Source organism: Theobroma cacao, chromosome 4, assembly GCF_053813885.1.
Source record: "Theobroma cacao isolate CCN51 chromosome 4, ASM5381388v1, whole genome shotgun sequence".
Classification (NCBI taxonomy): Eukaryota; Viridiplantae; Streptophyta; class Magnoliopsida; order Malvales; family Malvaceae; genus Theobroma; species Theobroma cacao.
This window is the reverse complement of record NC_142642.1, coordinates 1,591,681-1,609,241: the sequence shown is the minus strand read 5'-3', so window position 1 is coordinate 1,609,241 and position 17,561 is coordinate 1,591,681. Positions and strand designations below refer to the sequence as shown.

The window sequence follows — 17,561 nt, the reverse complement described above, 5'->3', positions numbered from 1 at the left end:
AGTTAAAAGAAACAAAGACAAGATTTGTTTGCCACAAGTTTGATGTTTTCAAGGTAAAGTTGCCATTGCTATACTATAAAAGAGAAACGGTGTGTTACATTGAACAAAACTCTATTCACGAGAAATAGTACATTTTAATTCACAGGAAAAAAAATGGAACTGACAACATCCTAATGTGGCGTTGAGCACTCAAAAAAAGTAATCTCATCTCACATCTCACTAATCTACTACCATTAAAAGTTCTCCATCTTACAAAAAGAACAGATCAGGACATGGGATAAACTTGGAAACTGTGGTACAAGCCAGCTGCTGGATTAGCAAGAAAGAACAAATGCAGTATTTTATCCCGATCCTTTGTACAGCAACCATGCACCATTCTCTGTTAAACCGAATAGCAGGAAATGTTGCTGTTGGATGATGCTTAGCCGCAAGTCTTTTTCTACATTTGAAACCTCCCACTTAGTAAGAGAACTCCTGACCTCGAAATGAGAAGTACTTTTTTACCCAGATGGCAATGTCCTCGGCGCAGGCCTGAGCCTGAGGGGTCTTTAGAAGCATGTCAAGGTTTGCAAATTCGTGAACTGCATCCTTGTATTCAAGAACAGGCGCATCAACATTTACCTTCCGAAGCGCCTCTGAGTAAGCAAAAGCCCGGTCTCTCATCCAGTCATGTTCTGCTGCAACTGTCAGTGTTGGGGGCATGAGCTTCAGAGGTGGGCCCTTATCTGGGATAGGTGGATTGGCAGCTGGGTGGTCAAGGCTCAACTCTTCCTCAGGAAGAAAGAGTTTCCATGCAAGTATGCACATTGCCTTTTCGTAGAAGTAGGAGTTTGCCAAGGGTTGGCATGGCATTTTCCAAATTCGGAATAAATTTAGCTTTAAATAAGATTTTCAAACATTTATGCAAGTGAAGTGATCATTGGCTATAAATACTATACTTGAATGCCAAGAATCTCTTGGCATTGATGCTTTTGATGATGAATGAATCCCATCTCAAATTGGTGCTGCTTTGTATTTTTTGTCTTTTCACTGAATATGAAATGAAATATCTTGCCAAAACCATCATCTGGTTCTGGTTACAAGAAAGGGACATGTAAAGAACATGCATTAACATTTTATATACAAGCAAACTGTTGGAAATGATTAGAAGCAACATAGGAGAAAACAAACTGAAATGGTAATAAAGACCAGCTACAAAACCCCTAACATGGAATCTGCAGCAGGGGAAGTAGGCAGAGATTCCTGAGGAGACATCACCCTTACAACCATCCTCTGTCCCCTCTCACAGTGCCCGGAAGCTCCACTAATGAAGTAAAATGTCCCTGCATGATCCAAAGTAAAAACTGAGTTCCCATTGTTGGAGAAGAACTTGGGCTGTGTCGAATTGCAGTTCTTATAATCCTTCTCAACCACCTCCATTACTGAGTCCTTTCTAAACTTAAAACCTGCACAAAAACACTAAAAAATCAGAACTATGAAAATGCAGAATGATGATACGATTTAAAATTTAACAGTTAACTATCCTTGTTTTTTACTTACGGGTGGTATCACCAATCTGGAATCTGTTATCTGAAGCGCATTCATTGTAGATTTTGGTGTCATTTTCAGGAGGGACAACCCAGCCTTTGCTGCCACCAGCTTGGAACTCCAAGGAAGAGACTGAGGAATGTTGCAGAGAAAACAGAAGGATCACTGAAAATGACAGTGTTTGGAAGCCATTGGCTAAGCTTTTTGGACACTTTTCAGTAACAAAAAAAAAAAAAAAACCCTGGAAGACATGTGACATTGGTAGTAGAAGAGTGGTTCTTGTGACCATGGGTAAGAGTAGGTTACTTTTGACGGGGGCAATAGACGGCAGTTAAGGGTATACGGTTATTTCGGTTAATTTAATTTTGAATATTTAATAATTGAATTAATTAAATTTATATTTAAAAATAATCGAAATCGAAATGAATTATACAAATAATTAAACTAATTCGGTTAGTTTAATTTGGTTTTGAAAAACCGAACTTGATAAATTTTTTATATTTTTTTGTTTATATATATTTATTTATGTTGTATTTTTTAATAAATTAATATTACAAAAATATTAAAAATGTTAATAAAAAATTATAATAAATAAGATAGATACTCATATAATTAAAGAGAAACTAAAGAGGAAAAGAAATTAAGTTTAGGATTTATTTTTCATGTAAAATTTTCATAATACTTTTACTTAAATTCGGTTAATTCGATTAGTTTAGTTAAAAAAAATTTTAACTGAAACCGAATTGAATTAATTTTAATAACTGAACTATCCTAACTAAATTATCTAGAGAACCGAACTAACCGAACTCATTTCGGATCAGTTCAATTGTTCGGTTCGATTTACATTTACTCACCCCTAAAGGCAGTAGTTGAAGAGAAATTCTTTTTTGAATAAATCAACCGATTCAATGTTTACCTAAAGAAAAATAAAAGTTAAATAATAAAAAAACTCATGCACTATATACATTCTTACAATTAAATTATCTAAACAAGTTTCTTTTTATTTATTTATACCCGATTGAGCTCTTTTTTTTTTTTATTTTACTTAATTGAACCATTATCTCATATGGTAAAAATAACATACATTATTCTCAATGATAATTATCACTTTCTATATGCATAAATTACTGACATGATACATTACATCATCAATTTTGATTGTGATTGTTAACATGACATGTCACATCACAAAAAACTCCACATCATTAATTCTTATTGTATTTAGTCTATATGTCACGTCCAATTTTACAATTCCCCGAGTGACAATTATCATTGAAAATAACATTACAATTTTGTTACAAAATAAGAATTTAAGTAAATAAAAAAAATCAAGACTCAATTGAATATAAATAAATAAATAAATAAATAAAAGTTAATTAGATACGATAAAAATATACTTCATTCAAGAGGTTATTTTGTCATTTTAGCAAAAACAAAACTAAGAGTTGCTGAGACCTTTATAGTCCTCAGTAGATTTGACTTACAAGTAATGAATCTCAATATGATTTGATGCTAGAAAGTACAAAGGGTTAAGACACACACGACTACAGACTTCTATACCAAAAATTCAAGTTAATAATGCAGTATTCAACACTTGGAACTATCAGGAATTTGCAGTGAAGCAACCAAGTCCATGTAATTGGTCCAACTATGTTTGTTTTTCTGAACCACCTTGGTTTCTTACCTACTGCTTTCTAGTTTCGTGATTGAGAAACTAGGCTAGTAGCCGTGGATGGTTACTTGTGCTTGTATGCCAAAACATTCCAAAGCATTAAGGATTTGAAATGAACATAAACCCAAAACTTTAAAACTGCAGGCCATTGCATTCGGACCAATATGCAAAAATAATTATGGACAAAATATTGACATCCTACATCATACAATTTCTATATCCCTAGCAATAACTGATCCTGATTCTTGGATAGACATGTTGTAACTTGCATTCTGCTTGAAAGATTTATTGCTAAATATCCGGGCAAGGGCACTCTTTGTTCTCCGAATTGGTTGAGCCCCGTTGCTCAATCTGCTGCTGTCATGATTCTTTTTGGCCAGATCCTCAGATAGTGTGCTGACAAGATTTGCAAAATGTCGCCAGTAAGTCGGATACCTTGACACAGATTTGGTGATGCCTCGTAACCTTTATTATGAGGTGGAAATGATGTGGTTAACTTACCAAGCGTGGTAGAAGCATCAAAAAGGAAAATAAATAAATAAATTAGCTGCATTCTCACCTTCGGGCTAATGCATCAAGTTCAGCTCGCTTACGCTCAGATTCAGGTGGAGAGCCAATATTTGAAATCTTCAACCTTTCAGGATCACCAGACAGCAAAACTAATTTGCCTAAGTAATCCTCTTCTTCCAGGGAAAGATTCTCTGCTTTGATTTGCTCCTTTAGTATCAAAAAGGGGTTAAGAAACCAATCAAAGAAGGTGTCTTTTGGTCTGTTTGTGGCTGTTATTTCAGTATTATCACCTACATAAAAGCAATTCTTTACATGCTGTTAAAGCCATTTGAAAGTTTGTAACAAGTATAATAAATCTCTTTAATAAGAAACATATTTTTGGAAGGGCTACGAAAGAGGAAACACATTTACTTACTCAACAATATGCCAGATTTATTGGCATTCACAGAGCGCAAGAGTGCCTGAAGAAGGCAATAAGCTGGTAAGCCTATGCTGACGACACTACTTCCCTTGCTAGACTTGGCATCTTCAATGTCTTTAGGAGTTATAAGCCCTTCAGAAACCATTTTTTCCCCATGGCGGCTGCACTCCTTAAATAAGCCCTCAAGTAGCTACATTAATCATAAACAAACTTTTATTTAGCACCTGACTATTAATTAACTCCTTAAAATATGAATATCTTCGAAATTTAGTATCAAAGAACCATTAGATGCATACAAGGAAATACTGGTTTTATTCCAAATGGAAACATCCACACACACAAACCTCACCTCAAGTGGCTTCAAATCAATCCTTGTATTTGTAAGTGAGTTAGCACGAGCAGGAGGATGAGGTTTGAAGGAGTCAGAATTTGTGAACGAGCTTGCACTACGGGTGGATTCCTTTTTGTTTCTACGATACTGAGGCCTGTTTATAAAAGAAAACTTGTAAAATTTATCAAGCCGTATATATCACTATAACAAATTATTAGTGCAGAATATAACCTGGGAAAGCAAGATCCTTCTGGCATGTCAAGGACATCGTTGCTGTATTCATCATAGATGGACACGGAAGCGACAATGTAACAAAGCCCAAACCAAAATGAGGACCCCTGCAACCCAAACCCCACAAAATCAAGTTATATTTTGAATGGAAATAAGGATAAGAAAGACATGGGTGTAGGTCTAATGTGATCCCATGGTGTCTAACATAGTGGAATAAAAAAGGAGCCATTAATCTAGAACACCTGGGTGAATTCAAGAAAAAAACCTCAGACAAGGAACAATAAATTCCAAATTCCAAGATTAAGTGGAATCATTGATGATTAAACAACAATTAATAGGAGCCAACACAATCACTGATTGCACCATTCGCTTCTGGTGAAAATCACATGCATAACTTCACTCGGTAGTCAATGAAATCTCAAAATGAAAATATCATCAGAGAAAAAAAATGGAACCATTTCAAGTAATAATAATAATAATAAAAACAATAACAATAATAATAATAATAATAATAATAATAATAATAATAATAATAATAAAAGGAGATTTGAAGTTTTGTTTCCAAACCAAGCATGTGAACTTCTAAACTCAAGTTATATGCTGTATTGATGAACTTCCACATGCCTATTCAAATGAAAATTAATAGACAACAATATTTTGTCAGAAGACTTAGCAAAGGCACAAAAACTATGAAAAAGATATAAACCTGATAAACAACCACCCCTGCATAGGCACCAAGGAAGATACTAGAGACCATCGAGCCCAACACTGCCCCAACAACAGCCAGTGGCCAGAGTAAGATTGCAAGGCCTGCAAATGGTACGCATATTGTCTCCAAGAAAGGGCCTTCTCGACCTATAAGGTCATGAAATAATCTATTCCACCCCTTAAAGAGCATGTAAGGACTTTTCCATAGGGCAATAAGTGAAATCACTGGCAAATCAACCATAAAACCAAGCACTGCAGCTATAAGAGCTAGAGGAAGATAAAGAAATCTGCAATGAAGTTCATGGAAACTCAGTCAACAAAAAGGGAATTATTTTTTGGAAAAAAAAAAAAACCTCCCACAAAGCTTTTAACTGCCTTGCCGTATAGAAACCTAAATTGCAAGCACACTTGTCAAACTCTCTTCATTCATAATTGGCTTTCTACCTTCTACAATATAAAATTTAAACAAACTAGCTCGTGGACAATACTTGTTGTATCTATACTTTGAAAACCACAATTATCTTTTTATTAATTTTACCCATATAGCATTTCTAATGAACCATTTAGTATTTATAGCAGTTAAAGGTAAAAATTATCAGTTTTTTGTACAAATCTCTGTCTTTGAGGAACTGAAAACATATAGCATACGCTATTGCTAGAGCATTACAAACAATTATCATCACAAATAAGGGAATATTTTCATAACACCATCTCTTCTTTGTAAGTTACCTAAATGATCAAATAAATTTGGGAACTAGCCAGATGCAGCCACCAACAAAGTCTGGACAAGAGAATTTACTTGATCTAATTTCTTAGCAATAGAATCTATAATGCATTTGCTTGACTCCATGAGTGAAAAACACCAGGGAACTCAAAAAAAAAAAAAAGAATCAACTTATTGACTACTGATAGTGGGAGAATCTTGTCTGTGATCCTAAGCATTTTAGGTATAATAGGCATAAAAATTGAGGAAGTTTAAAAGCAACAAATCAATTATGAAGGAATAGAATGATGCAAGGCCTTAAAGTTATAAGTTAATGGGCTGTCAGTTAATTCAAAACTCATTATCTGGGTTGCTGAGGGTTACATGATCAAGGCATAAATGATTCTCTTGGCCAATGACAGCAACAAGACTTAAAACAGGCAGCAAGAACAGCATATCTACCTGATCTCATAGTATTTTCCATTTGGAGGCTCTTTCTGTTGCAACTCTTCCATATATGAGGTGAAGGAATGGAAACAAACATCATTGAAATCCCTGACAAAAGTGAAGCTTCCCTTGATAGTGCTCCAAGTACCATCCTGCAAGCAGAGCAATATATAAGTCTCCCTCCGAAGATACTAGAACAAGAGAAGTTAACACATGTAAAAAGATTATCAGAACAAGGATACCTAAGACATACATAAAAACAGTGGAAAAACACATTAGTCTTTCCTTCTCCTACAGCATCAAAAGTGGCAAATATTGGTGAAAGAAAGCCGTATAATATCCCCCCTATAATACTTCCAACAATGGCAACCACGACCCATAATATCAATAAAACTGGTAGGCATACGCAGATAAGGAGCTTCAAAACTGGCCCTAATAGTTTAGCTCTGCCCAGTAAAGAATTAACAGAATAAGAAACAAAATACAATAATGTAATAATAAGGCAAAGCAAATGGAAAAGTCAAAGGTCAAGAAGATCACCTCACAACGCTATAACAAGTCCAGTAAAAATGAAACAGCAGAAGGCCCAATATGATAGATGAGTTTCCAACTGTCATGATAAGACATATTGGTGCGCAGAAAATGATTCCTGAAGATATAGTGCAGTAGAAGGTTTGAATTGTTTAGTTTGATGCTGATGCTTCATTGTTAGTAGGTGTATACAGACCAAATGCAAAATGCATTGCATTTGATAACTAAAATGCCATTCTATTTTCTCGAAACAGAAAACCTCAAACACCAGTATCAGGAATGGATTTTACATCTTATCAAGCAGAGAAACTACCATTAGCAAATGCCTAGAAAGGAAAAGTTTACAAAAAAAAGGAACCAAGCTGGATTAACCCTAAAGCCTTTATATCTTTTTCATTGATTGCTAACAAATGCTGTTCTACAGATAAAAATAATTTTCAGATCACAAAGGAAAAACTAACAATAACTAGTAAAACATAAATTTAATTTAAACAAAGAAGCTCTAGATGAAAGGTATCATTTTGCACCTAGATCACATTCAAATTGAACATATTTCCTTAGAATTTAAATCCTCAAAGTACCAATTTATGGAACAAGAAAGAAGAAAAACAACTCAAAATAAGAAAAACAATTTTAAGGCACCCACCTTTGATTGTGCCTAAAAACAGCAAGCCAATGAAGTAAGGTAGAAAGCATATAAAGTTCCACAAAGTAGCCAAAAATCCCTTTGGAGGCTCCATATTGCTGCTAACTACTCACCTTCCAGATCTCCACAAAATTCACTATAATCCCATCTCAGAAATACCCCAAATCCTCCCTGGAAAACACCCCAAAAACGAAAAAACCCAACTTTTATCCTGTCCCAGTTACCAACAGAGATCAAATAAAACAACAGGAATATAAAGCAAAAACAAAACCCAGTTCACTAAAACCAATTTGCTTCAAAACCCAACATCAAAAACTTAAAAAAAATAAAAAGATATTACCTCGTTCTGGCTCCAAAACCATGGAACCTGCAAAAAACTTGAGCCTTGGTTTTCTCAAAGCTAAAAGCTTTGAATGTTGAAGGGTCTTTGAATGAATAAAAATATTTGAAAAATATCACATGGGATGTGCGGATGAAGCAAATTTGATGGTCGATATACGTTGTTTATCTAGAGCTTGAATTTGAGAGGGAATCGTGCATAGAGCAGTAACTGTCAAGAGCTTGGAATAAGAAAAGAATCCTTTAGATTCTCTTCTCGGTTTTCTTATTCTTTTCTCTCTTTTTTCACTAATAATTTTGCTTTATTTATTTTTGTTTTTGTTTAAACTGAAAGTTAAGCAATCTTCAGATACTGTGCCACCCTCTGACTCAGACGAAAAACATATTAAAACTCGAAAGGAGAAACTTTGAAAGGTATATCTGGGAAGTCCTGTCAGTGTAATTAACGTTAAAAACTTGAATTAGAACACTGACTTTCGTCTTAATCATGTTCAAATTACTATTTCCACTTCAAAGATAACTAAAGCCAGTTGATTCCCGAGCGCAACTAATACAAGGAGTGGAAGGATCAAAACATGGCTCTGGCAACGTCATTTAAAAAAATGGAATGATTTTAACTGAAAACCGGACTAAGTGGTTGAGGTGCACGCTTCTTCATTTTGATGCCACGTTGCAAAGTAATCCCACTTGCTGGAGAGTGAGACAAAGAGCGCTTGGGATTAAAGGTTGGTCTTGCTGCTACGACCGGTCGGTAAAACGGGTTGTCGACGGAAGGTGCCCGCTTTATTACCTAATTATTTAGTATTTAGATTTTGAATGATGACTAATTTATCGAAGTCCAAAATTTTCATTAAAATAAATAAAAATATATATTTTTTATTTGGAAAGAGAACTCGATTTCTTTACGTTCGCTATTTGAATACAGAATCACGTAATTACATCAAATATTCGGATGTAATTTATATTTATAATTGAATAAATTAAAAATAATTTTTTTGAAAAATAAAAAATATTCTTAATAAATCATAAACATAATAATTAATTAATATTTATTAAGTCTTGCTCTACCTAACAAAAGTAACTCATTTTGTTTTTTTTATAATTTAAATACGAGATTTTTATAATAAATTTTAAAATTTTAATCAATTAAAATGTTTTTAAAAAACAAAAATATAAATAATTTTTACAATAATAATAACAACAGAGTAATTTTTTTTAGTATGCAGAATTCAAGATAGATAATTTGTTGAATTTTTTAAATATTGAAAAATGTATCATATTTTATAAATATTATGTATTCAAGATTAATATCAATCAAGTATTACTAGTAAGATTCAAACTTAAAACGATTTATGTTGAGACAAATGAACTTACAAATTAAGCTAATTAAAGAGTTTTTATAATGGTTTTTTTTATAATGATCCACTAGTGATTACAAGAATTTTTTTAAATAGCAATTTAGCTAATTTTAGTAAATACTTATAAACGCTCGTTAATTAATCAGCTTTATTTTAAAACTCGAACTCTTTTCTATGAGTGAAAAATGTGAAAAAAAATAATTATATGCAAAACATGTTACAAAGAGGAATTTTGTAAGTTATATCACTTTATGCCATCATTGATACTTTTCTTTTTTTATTGACACATTAAATTTTAAAAAAAATTTCTTTCAATTTAAAAAGAAGAAAAAAAAAGGGAGTTAAGGCAAAGTTAAAGCACATGTACTCTATTTTATGCATGATTTTGAAAGTTCTAAGACAAATTGCAATTAAACTTGATCCACAAAGTTTTGATTTCAATCTAATTTTGAGAATAATCAAATTTTTTTAATTAAAATTAACATAAAATGTCAGTCAAAGAATATTCAGCCTAATTTAGGGAATTGATAAAAATAACCCATAATTTGACCTTTCTAGTTGGAAAGTTGGGAGGCATCTTAGGTTGGGATTAAGGGTGGTTATTTCAGTTAGTTCGATTTTGAATATCTAATAATTAAATTAACTAAATTCATATTTAAAAATAATCGAAATCAAATCGAATTATACAAATAATTGAACTAATCGAAACTAAACTAATTCAGTTAGTTCAATTCAGTTTCCAAAAACTGAACTTTGACAATTTTTTTTTGTTTGTATATATTTATTTATGTAGTATTTTTTTAATAAATTAATACTATAAAAATATTAAAAATAATAATAATAAATAAGGTGAATACTCATATAATTAAAGAGGAACTAAAGAGGAGAAGATATTAGATTTAAGATTTATTTTTCATGCAAAATCTCTATAATACTCTTACTTAAATTCGGTTAATTAGGTTAGAAATTTTTTTAATCGAAATCGAACCAAATTAATTTTAATAATTAAATTATTTAAAAAATTAAACTAACCGAATTGAAAAAATCAAACTCATTTCACTTTAGTTTGATTGTTTGGTTTGATTTACATTTGTTCAGCCTTAATTGAAATTATTATATATATATATTAATATAAATTATAAATGTGACAAGTGGTCCACTCTTTTCTTTTCTTTTTTGCTTTCTCAGGTGAGTAGGATTCCTTCATTCATTATTTTATTGCTATATTATAATAATTGATAGGAAAACAAAAAGTAACAACTACTGTTTACTCTATCCCATCCTACAAAAAGTGGCATCTTACTCTCATTTATCTAGGTATGATACTTTTAAAATTAATTAAAATATTATATTATAATAATTTTTTATATTAAATATAATAGTTATAATTAATTAAATTTTTTTTATCTTTTGTAAGTAATTAATATGATAATTTTAATATATTTAAAAAATGTTAGTTAATATAATAACTTTAAATAGCACTTTTAAGGTACTTGTTATCAAATTTCTTGATTTTGTAATATTGATCTACTTAACACAAAAAAAAAAAAATTAAGGCAAGCTAGAAGGCATTTTTAAGGTTAATTAAAATATTATTATAATAATATTCTTGTGTTAAATACATTAATTGGCAATTAATTTGATGATTTCTAATACATTGGAAGAAGATATTACCTATTATAAAAACTTAAAAAAATCATTATCACTCATAATTAATTAAATTATTATATTATTAAATACACTACCAATAAAAGTGTAGAGATTATAAGCATGTTTAGCTTTTGTTGCATGTTTATTTGGCTATTAATTATAAAAAAATATTTAAGCGTGAAGTTAATATATTTTGTTAAATGAATGCATGACAAAAATATGTATCTTGTGGATCTTTTTTATTCTTTCCCTAATTGTTCATAAAAGCATAATTATTTTGTTAATTTGAATGATTGGTTTAGTCGATACCAAGGTTTCAATTGAATTATGTTGAAAGGAAAGAATAATGTTGGAATGTTGGGACCATTAGGGCAAATAAGTTATAAGATTATTGATTAAGAATAACTTATAATATAAGATACAACTTAATATTATTTAACTTGATTTCATTAATAGAATATCATTTTTCACGATAAAATCATTTCCACTGTAAAATAGACAATTTTCCATTTTTTTTATTTATATTAAAGTGCCAAATGACGTCATTTTGGCCAAAGGGCCAAGAGCCAAAAATAAAAGATGAGTAGGAAAGGTTGATGAAATTAATTAGGGGGTTACATATGTAATTTCCTCTCTTGTATTAATAATAATAAAAAAAGAATATAGGGGTCGGTTATTTGATCAATGTCGAGGGAAGAATTCCTCAATCAAGCTAATCAACCAACTCATCAATCGAACCGATTGATCGAATCATTTTTGGTCGAAACCATCAGTTAGGCGGTTTTCAACTGCATGGATGCCCAATTCTAGTAAAAACACATTTGATGTTCATAAAATATTATTAAAATCAAAATTCAAAATCATGTGTAAAATAATTATAAAAAATTTATAAATAAAAATAATATATTTTAATATTAAAAATTATTATTTATAATTACATATTTTAAAATCATTATATAAACTTATGACGAGTTTTATTATTAGAATTTGATTATAAAATATCTTAATTTTACTTAATAAAATCAAATAAAATAAAACATCCGACTATAAGATATTTATGAACATCGCTACTCTTCCTGCTTTGCTATTGTCAATCATTTCTTTTTCTTCAGAAGGTCTAAATTTATACACCAAAAGCCTTCCGTCACGTAAACACTTGCTAGGTAATTTGATTTGACATCCCAAATTAGCAACAACATGAACTTTGGCTTCTCAGACAATCCTTTCCCACTATGAACACTTTCGCACTTTCAAGAATACTAAAGGTGTGGGCATGGAAAGGTGGGAAATAGGGATAAAGATTCCATGTTCCACCAAGGAAATTTCCCAACCCGAAGAAGGTTGGAAGTTGTAACCATGAATACACAAGGTGCAGTTTGGATTTTCAAGCAAGGCATAACGATTATCTATAATGTTTTCAATGCTTTTTAAACTCTTCTAAGATAGATTCTAGCATTTCATTGGAAATTCATCTGCATACAAGATACGTAATTCCCACATGTATGGGTGTGTGCTTGGTAGGAAAGAAACGTGAACGAAAAAAATAATTTTCTTTCCCTCCGTCTTTGGTAGAATGGGAGAAAAAAAAAATAATTACATGAAAAATAAAAATATTATATAATCATATCATTTTATCATATCAGTATGTCATGTTATAATTATTATAAAATATCAAAAATATCAACAATTACGTGACATAAAAAATGATAAGAAACATAATTAATTAACTGTTAATAATAAAAATCATTTTTTTTTTCACCTATGACCTTCCATCCTCTCACTTTTCCACCCTACCCAACAAAGCCTAGATGTGAAAATGGTAATTGCAAATAAACTTTATTAAGGTTTAGATAGAGGAGGTTTTTATTTGCCTTATCCAACAACTTTATCATTGTGCTTTTTGATGCTAATGCTAATGAGTTGTACATCCCTCCCATTCCCATACCTAAAAAAGTAAAACTTTATGTGACTGTTGTAGAGAATACCAGATATCAGCACTAGAACTTTTGGCCTTAAAATAATCACAAAGATTCCTGCTCCCAGAGATAATGCTTTTAAATATTCTGATTTTTCTTTGACATTTTGCATCACTTGCACTTTTATTTTGTTGATTACAGACAATTATGACATTTATTTCAGTTGCACTTCCATTAATTAATATCCTGACCCCATTGCTTCAATGGCAGGCAACATCCGCACACTGGCTGGAATCCTTTGTCTGAGTGTCACCTTTTAGTTGAGTCCTGAATGGATGCAATCTTTATTTAATGCAAATCCCATCATCAGACTCATAAAGGGGTAAATTGCAAAAGTTAGAAGCAGATAAGATGATGCCATCTTTTCTTAATGCAAATAGGAGCTGTAAATTGCTGTATTTCATTCTGGTTTTTAAAGCTAATAATCCAAATGTACAAGCATGTAAAAGTTTCAGTTGTAGACGGTAGCTAAATGCTTATTGGTCTCCTCCTTTCTTTGGGATGTAAATTTCCTTCCTATCAAATGGTTTACTTCTTCGAGGAACATCGGCTAAGTTACAGAATTCAGTCAAAGTTTTCCTAATTTGAACTTTCTTCTTCTTGTCCGGTGGCCTGGGTCCCAAAACACTTAAGTCAGTAGTTGCTCCATAGACTTGAGATGACTGCACAACAGCATCATAAGCCTTTGAGGAGAGGTTAAGGCCCTCATTATGAGCTCTCAAGTACAACTCATACGCAAGCCTTGGTTTACCATCCTTTGCCAGAGCCTCAATCAGCATCTGATAAGTGATCTCATTTGGTGAGATGTTCTGGACTTTCATCCGGTGAAACCATTCATATGCTGCGCTGCTCATGCCACTCCGAGCACAACCACTAATAATTGCATTGTATGTGACAACTGTTGGCTCAATGCCAGATGATGCCATCTCTTGAAAGACTGCATTAACCATTCTAAAATTTCCTTTTCCAGTGACAATTGAAGCCATGATTGTGTAGGCATACAAGTTGGGTTTAACACCAACCTTTATCATATGATCCCACACCCTGAGGGCCTCATCATAGAGTTTACCCTTTTCAAGGGCACTGAGCAATGCACCATATGAGATGATGGTGGGCTTTTCTCCTTGCTCCACCATTCTCCTAAATATCTGCACAGCAGCAGTAGTTTCTGAAGCCTTGGAACATGCCACAAGCACTGCATTCCACTCCCTACTGCCGGGTTTAAGGCCTTTGTCTTCCATCTTATTAAGCAACCTAACACCCCATCTCCATATTCCTCTTTTCCTGGCTGCTGTAAGTAATATATTAAAGTGAGACATGACCAATTCATATGACAAGTTATTAGGACTTGGTCCTTTGTCCAATAATTCCTCATAAACCTCCAAAGCAGCCCACCACTTCTTAGCCTTCCCCATTAGCCAAATCAGATGGTTACACACAGATAAGCTTATTTCAGAATGCCTTTCTCTAATCCTGCTGTACAGTTCTTTGGCAACGACATAATGTTCTTCACAGGTACAAGCCCATATAATACGCTCATAATCTTCCTTACTAAGTTTAAGCCCAGCATTGTCCATATCTCTCAGGAGTTTCAGCACATTGGTACTTAAGTTTTCATCCTTAACAAGCCATCGTCGCATGACTTGTTGGCAAATGCGAACTGTGAAATTCTCAAGCTTAACAAATTCGTATTCCCAATTTTCATCAGCATCTTTTCCTATGTCTCCTTTCACATATTTTTCTCTTAATTCAATAAAGAACTTCAGTGCTCCATTTCCATCTTCCATTCTTCGATAAGCCAACAAGGCAGTAGAATAGGACACTGGTGATGGACTGAAGCCCTTTTCCTGAATTTCTTCAAGAACATTAAGGGCCTTTGTAGCTTCTCCTTGCTCTAAAAAAATAGCCATCAAAACATTGTAAGTAACAATATTAGGAATAACCCCCTCCTCTTCCATATCCTTCAAGATTTTCTCCATTTCCCTAAATTGTTTAGAGTGTTTCACAGCACCCAATAAGCTGTTGTATATAAAAAGGTTAGGGCCAACACTACCACCACTTTCATTCTTCTTTCTTTTGAGCCACTCAACAAGAGCCATTGCAGCATCCATGTAATTGTCCCTCCCAAAACCTTTAATCATGCTTGAATGTACCTGAAGGGGCAACTCATCCATATCTTTAAGAACCTTTTCTATGTCATCTGCAGTTTTAGCAAACTGTAAACTAGAAGCCAATGCTCGAACATCAAGCCTTGCACTCTCCTCCAACTCAACTTCCCCCTCACTACTAGCATCCATTTCCTCATTTTTATCTTCACTGCCATTATCACCATCCCTTGAATGTGATTCTTCTCTCTCAAGTTCATTCCCAATTTCTTGCTGCTCCAATGCCCAAGCTAATGCAACCAACCCACGAGAAGAACCTCTCTTTGGCTCACAAAAGAGAACAACTTTCAATTCAGAGTACCAACAGAGAAATCCACATCTCAAGCTACAATTCAAGTTCCTATAACAAGTCCCACTCCGACTAAACCTTGAATAGCTTGAAAGTAATAAGAAACTAGGACCTCTACTCTCAGCAAGACTCCATTTTTTTCTGCTGCTAGGTTTAGTAGATGCAAAACAAGAAGAACCAAGCTCAAAATCCAAATGGGGCACTACCAAAGAGCCAACATTTAATGGCCAGATACTTAAAGCTTGCATTTTTACACAAAATTGACCTAAAATAAGAAATGCTTAGAGTTAAAAAAATTCAATGGAAAAGCAAGGAAACATCTTACTACAATCTCATGATAGATTCCTCACTGCTCCTTACAGAGAAGTGCCCACTGACTTCAGTTCTGAACTGACTGCAGCTTCTACAAATTGACATAAAATTGGAAACATTCCTTGACAAATGCAATCTTTATCTGAAGAGCAAGGCTAAAACTTGAGAGAGAAGGAAAGCTTTGCCAGTTTTAAGTTTGCTCTGTTCTTGCTGTGGTCTCTTCACAGCCATTCAATCGCAAGGAGAGCTAGAGAGGTGAGGCAGGCCAAAAATCAATGAGCAAACTACGTCGTTTTTTATTTTTTTCTGTCAGCTTAATGGACCATGGTCCAATCAGCCTAAGCTTTGTTTAGATTGGGCTTCATCTTCCCACGCTTGATACTCCAAATCTAAGCCCAAAAGCCCCCAAAAAAGTATCTAGCTTAGAACATCTTAATAATATCATTATGACTTAATATTAACTATTTAAAAAATTTTAAATAAATCTTTATTTTTTTATTATATTTAATTAAATCTTCATGTTTTTATTTTGAATCAAATAAATTTTTATGACTAATGATTGATTAATTATCATTAGTTAAAATATCATGTGTCATTTTACATCTACATGATATTGATGTGAAGAGTGAAAAATATCAAATTAATATATCACATCATTATCAATTATCATATGTTAACATGTTACGTCAGCATCACTCTGCATAACATGATAAATGCAATTTTAACTAAGTCAATTACTAGCTATAATGACTTATTTAATTCAAAACAAAAGTATAAATGCTTTTTTGACTCAAAATAAATATACAAAGATTTTATTGAATACAACAAAAGCATAAGAACTTATCTAAATTTTTCTAAATAGTTTAGGGGCTTTTTTAAATATTATACCTATTATTATGCAATGATGTGGGTTTTTCGTTTCCTTCCTTCCTTGTTTCCTTTCTTTTATTTTTTCCCTTGAAACTCTAAATTCAAGTCTTACTGCAGCATAACATATACAACATGTAATGCTCCCAATCCCACCTAAAAGTTTCATGAATGAATTATGATATAGATTTAGAGATTTGAATTTATGCTCGTGAGATGGTTTTTGAAAACAAAATCATAAAACTTTTTAAATCAAAATACATAATATGCACATGAACATTTAATTTATTAATTAGCATATAATCTCTTATTTAAAGAACATGATTAAAATTCTCTGTTCTTTAGAGTTCATGATCGGTCTCTATAATAGATACAAGAGCCCTTGGTTTCGTAAGAATCCACCTTTTATGAGTCAAACCATGGACCATACTTTTCGGTGTGGGTTTCAATACAAAATATTGCAAAAGATTATCTCAAATATTGTAGTCCACGTAAATCTATAAATAAAACTTTTTTGAATAATAGAACCAATAATATTTAGTATTTTCTGTGCTTTTAGATACACATTTGGTGTTGTTATATAATATATAACATTGTTATCATATGAAATTTTCTATAAACCAAAACAACTGAACTTAAAACTTGTTTTAGAAAGACATAGATATAGATACAAGGTTAAATAATTGGTCATCAACATGCATTCTCATAATTCTTAGTTGGGTCTTGGCAATGCTACAAAGGAATAATCTTCATTGGTTACTATCATTACATTCTCTTACGAATTACTCCACATTTTAGCTCTAGATTCTAGAGAAGGTTCTTGGAGCCATTAATTAATTCTGTCTTCCCTGGTAGATCAGGCCTAAGGAAGATACATA

The 17,561-nt window shown here is 32.4% G+C and overlaps 2 protein-coding genes, 1 long non-coding RNA gene and 2 pseudogenes across 5 annotated transcripts; all 5 read right to left on the bottom strand.

Moving 5' to 3' along the window:
• Positions 1 to 459: 459 nt before the first annotated feature.
• On the bottom strand, positions 460 to 852 carry LOC108661536 (putative carboxylesterase 11 pseudogene; annotated as a pseudogene).
• A 339-nt stretch (positions 853 to 1,191) lies between these two features.
• On the bottom strand, positions 1,192 to 2,338 carry LOC18600903 (early nodulin-like protein 6 pseudogene; annotated as a pseudogene).
• Positions 2,339 to 3,330: 992 nt separating this feature from the next.
• Positions 3,331 to 8,437, bottom strand: LOC18600902 (putative membrane protein At3g27390). Of its 3 annotated transcripts, none has more exons than XM_088805913.1 (11): positions 8,068 to 8,437; positions 7,728 to 7,938; positions 7,091 to 7,199; positions 6,804 to 6,996; positions 6,566 to 6,702; positions 5,399 to 5,687; positions 4,693 to 4,799; positions 4,480 to 4,615; positions 4,125 to 4,320; positions 3,759 to 3,999; positions 3,331 to 3,664 (listed from the first exon to the last, which is right to left on the bottom strand). In XM_088805913.1, the coding sequence occupies exons 2-11, from the start codon at positions 7,819 to 7,821 to the stop codon at positions 3,403 to 3,405; spliced, it is 1,764 nt and encodes a 587-aa protein (XP_088662039.1). In that variant the 5' UTR covers positions 7,822 to 7,938; positions 8,068 to 8,437; the 3' UTR covers positions 3,331 to 3,402. The 3 variants fall into 3 exon arrangements, with proteins under 3 accessions (XP_088662039.1, XP_007031693.2, XP_017975718.1); XM_007031631.3 differs by having other exon boundaries at positions 7,728 to 7,898; XM_018120229.2 differs by lacking the exon at positions 7,728 to 7,938.
• A 4,717-nt stretch (positions 8,438 to 13,154) lies between these two features.
• Positions 13,155 to 15,918, bottom strand: LOC148763049 (uncharacterized). The gene is made up of 2 exons (XR_016025960.1): positions 15,830 to 15,918; positions 13,155 to 13,317 (listed from the first exon to the last, which is right to left on the bottom strand). It is a non-coding gene; the product is annotated as an uncharacterized LOC148763049 (long non-coding RNA).
• LOC18600901 (Pentatricopeptide repeat (PPR-like) superfamily protein) lies at positions 13,430 to 15,769 on the bottom strand. Its single transcript, XM_018120383.2, has one exon. The coding sequence runs from the start codon at positions 15,750 to 15,752 to the stop codon at positions 13,527 to 13,529; it is 2,226 nt and encodes a 741-aa protein (XP_017975872.1). The 5' UTR covers positions 15,753 to 15,769; the 3' UTR covers positions 13,430 to 13,526.
• Positions 15,919 to 17,561: the final 1,643 nt, after the last annotated feature.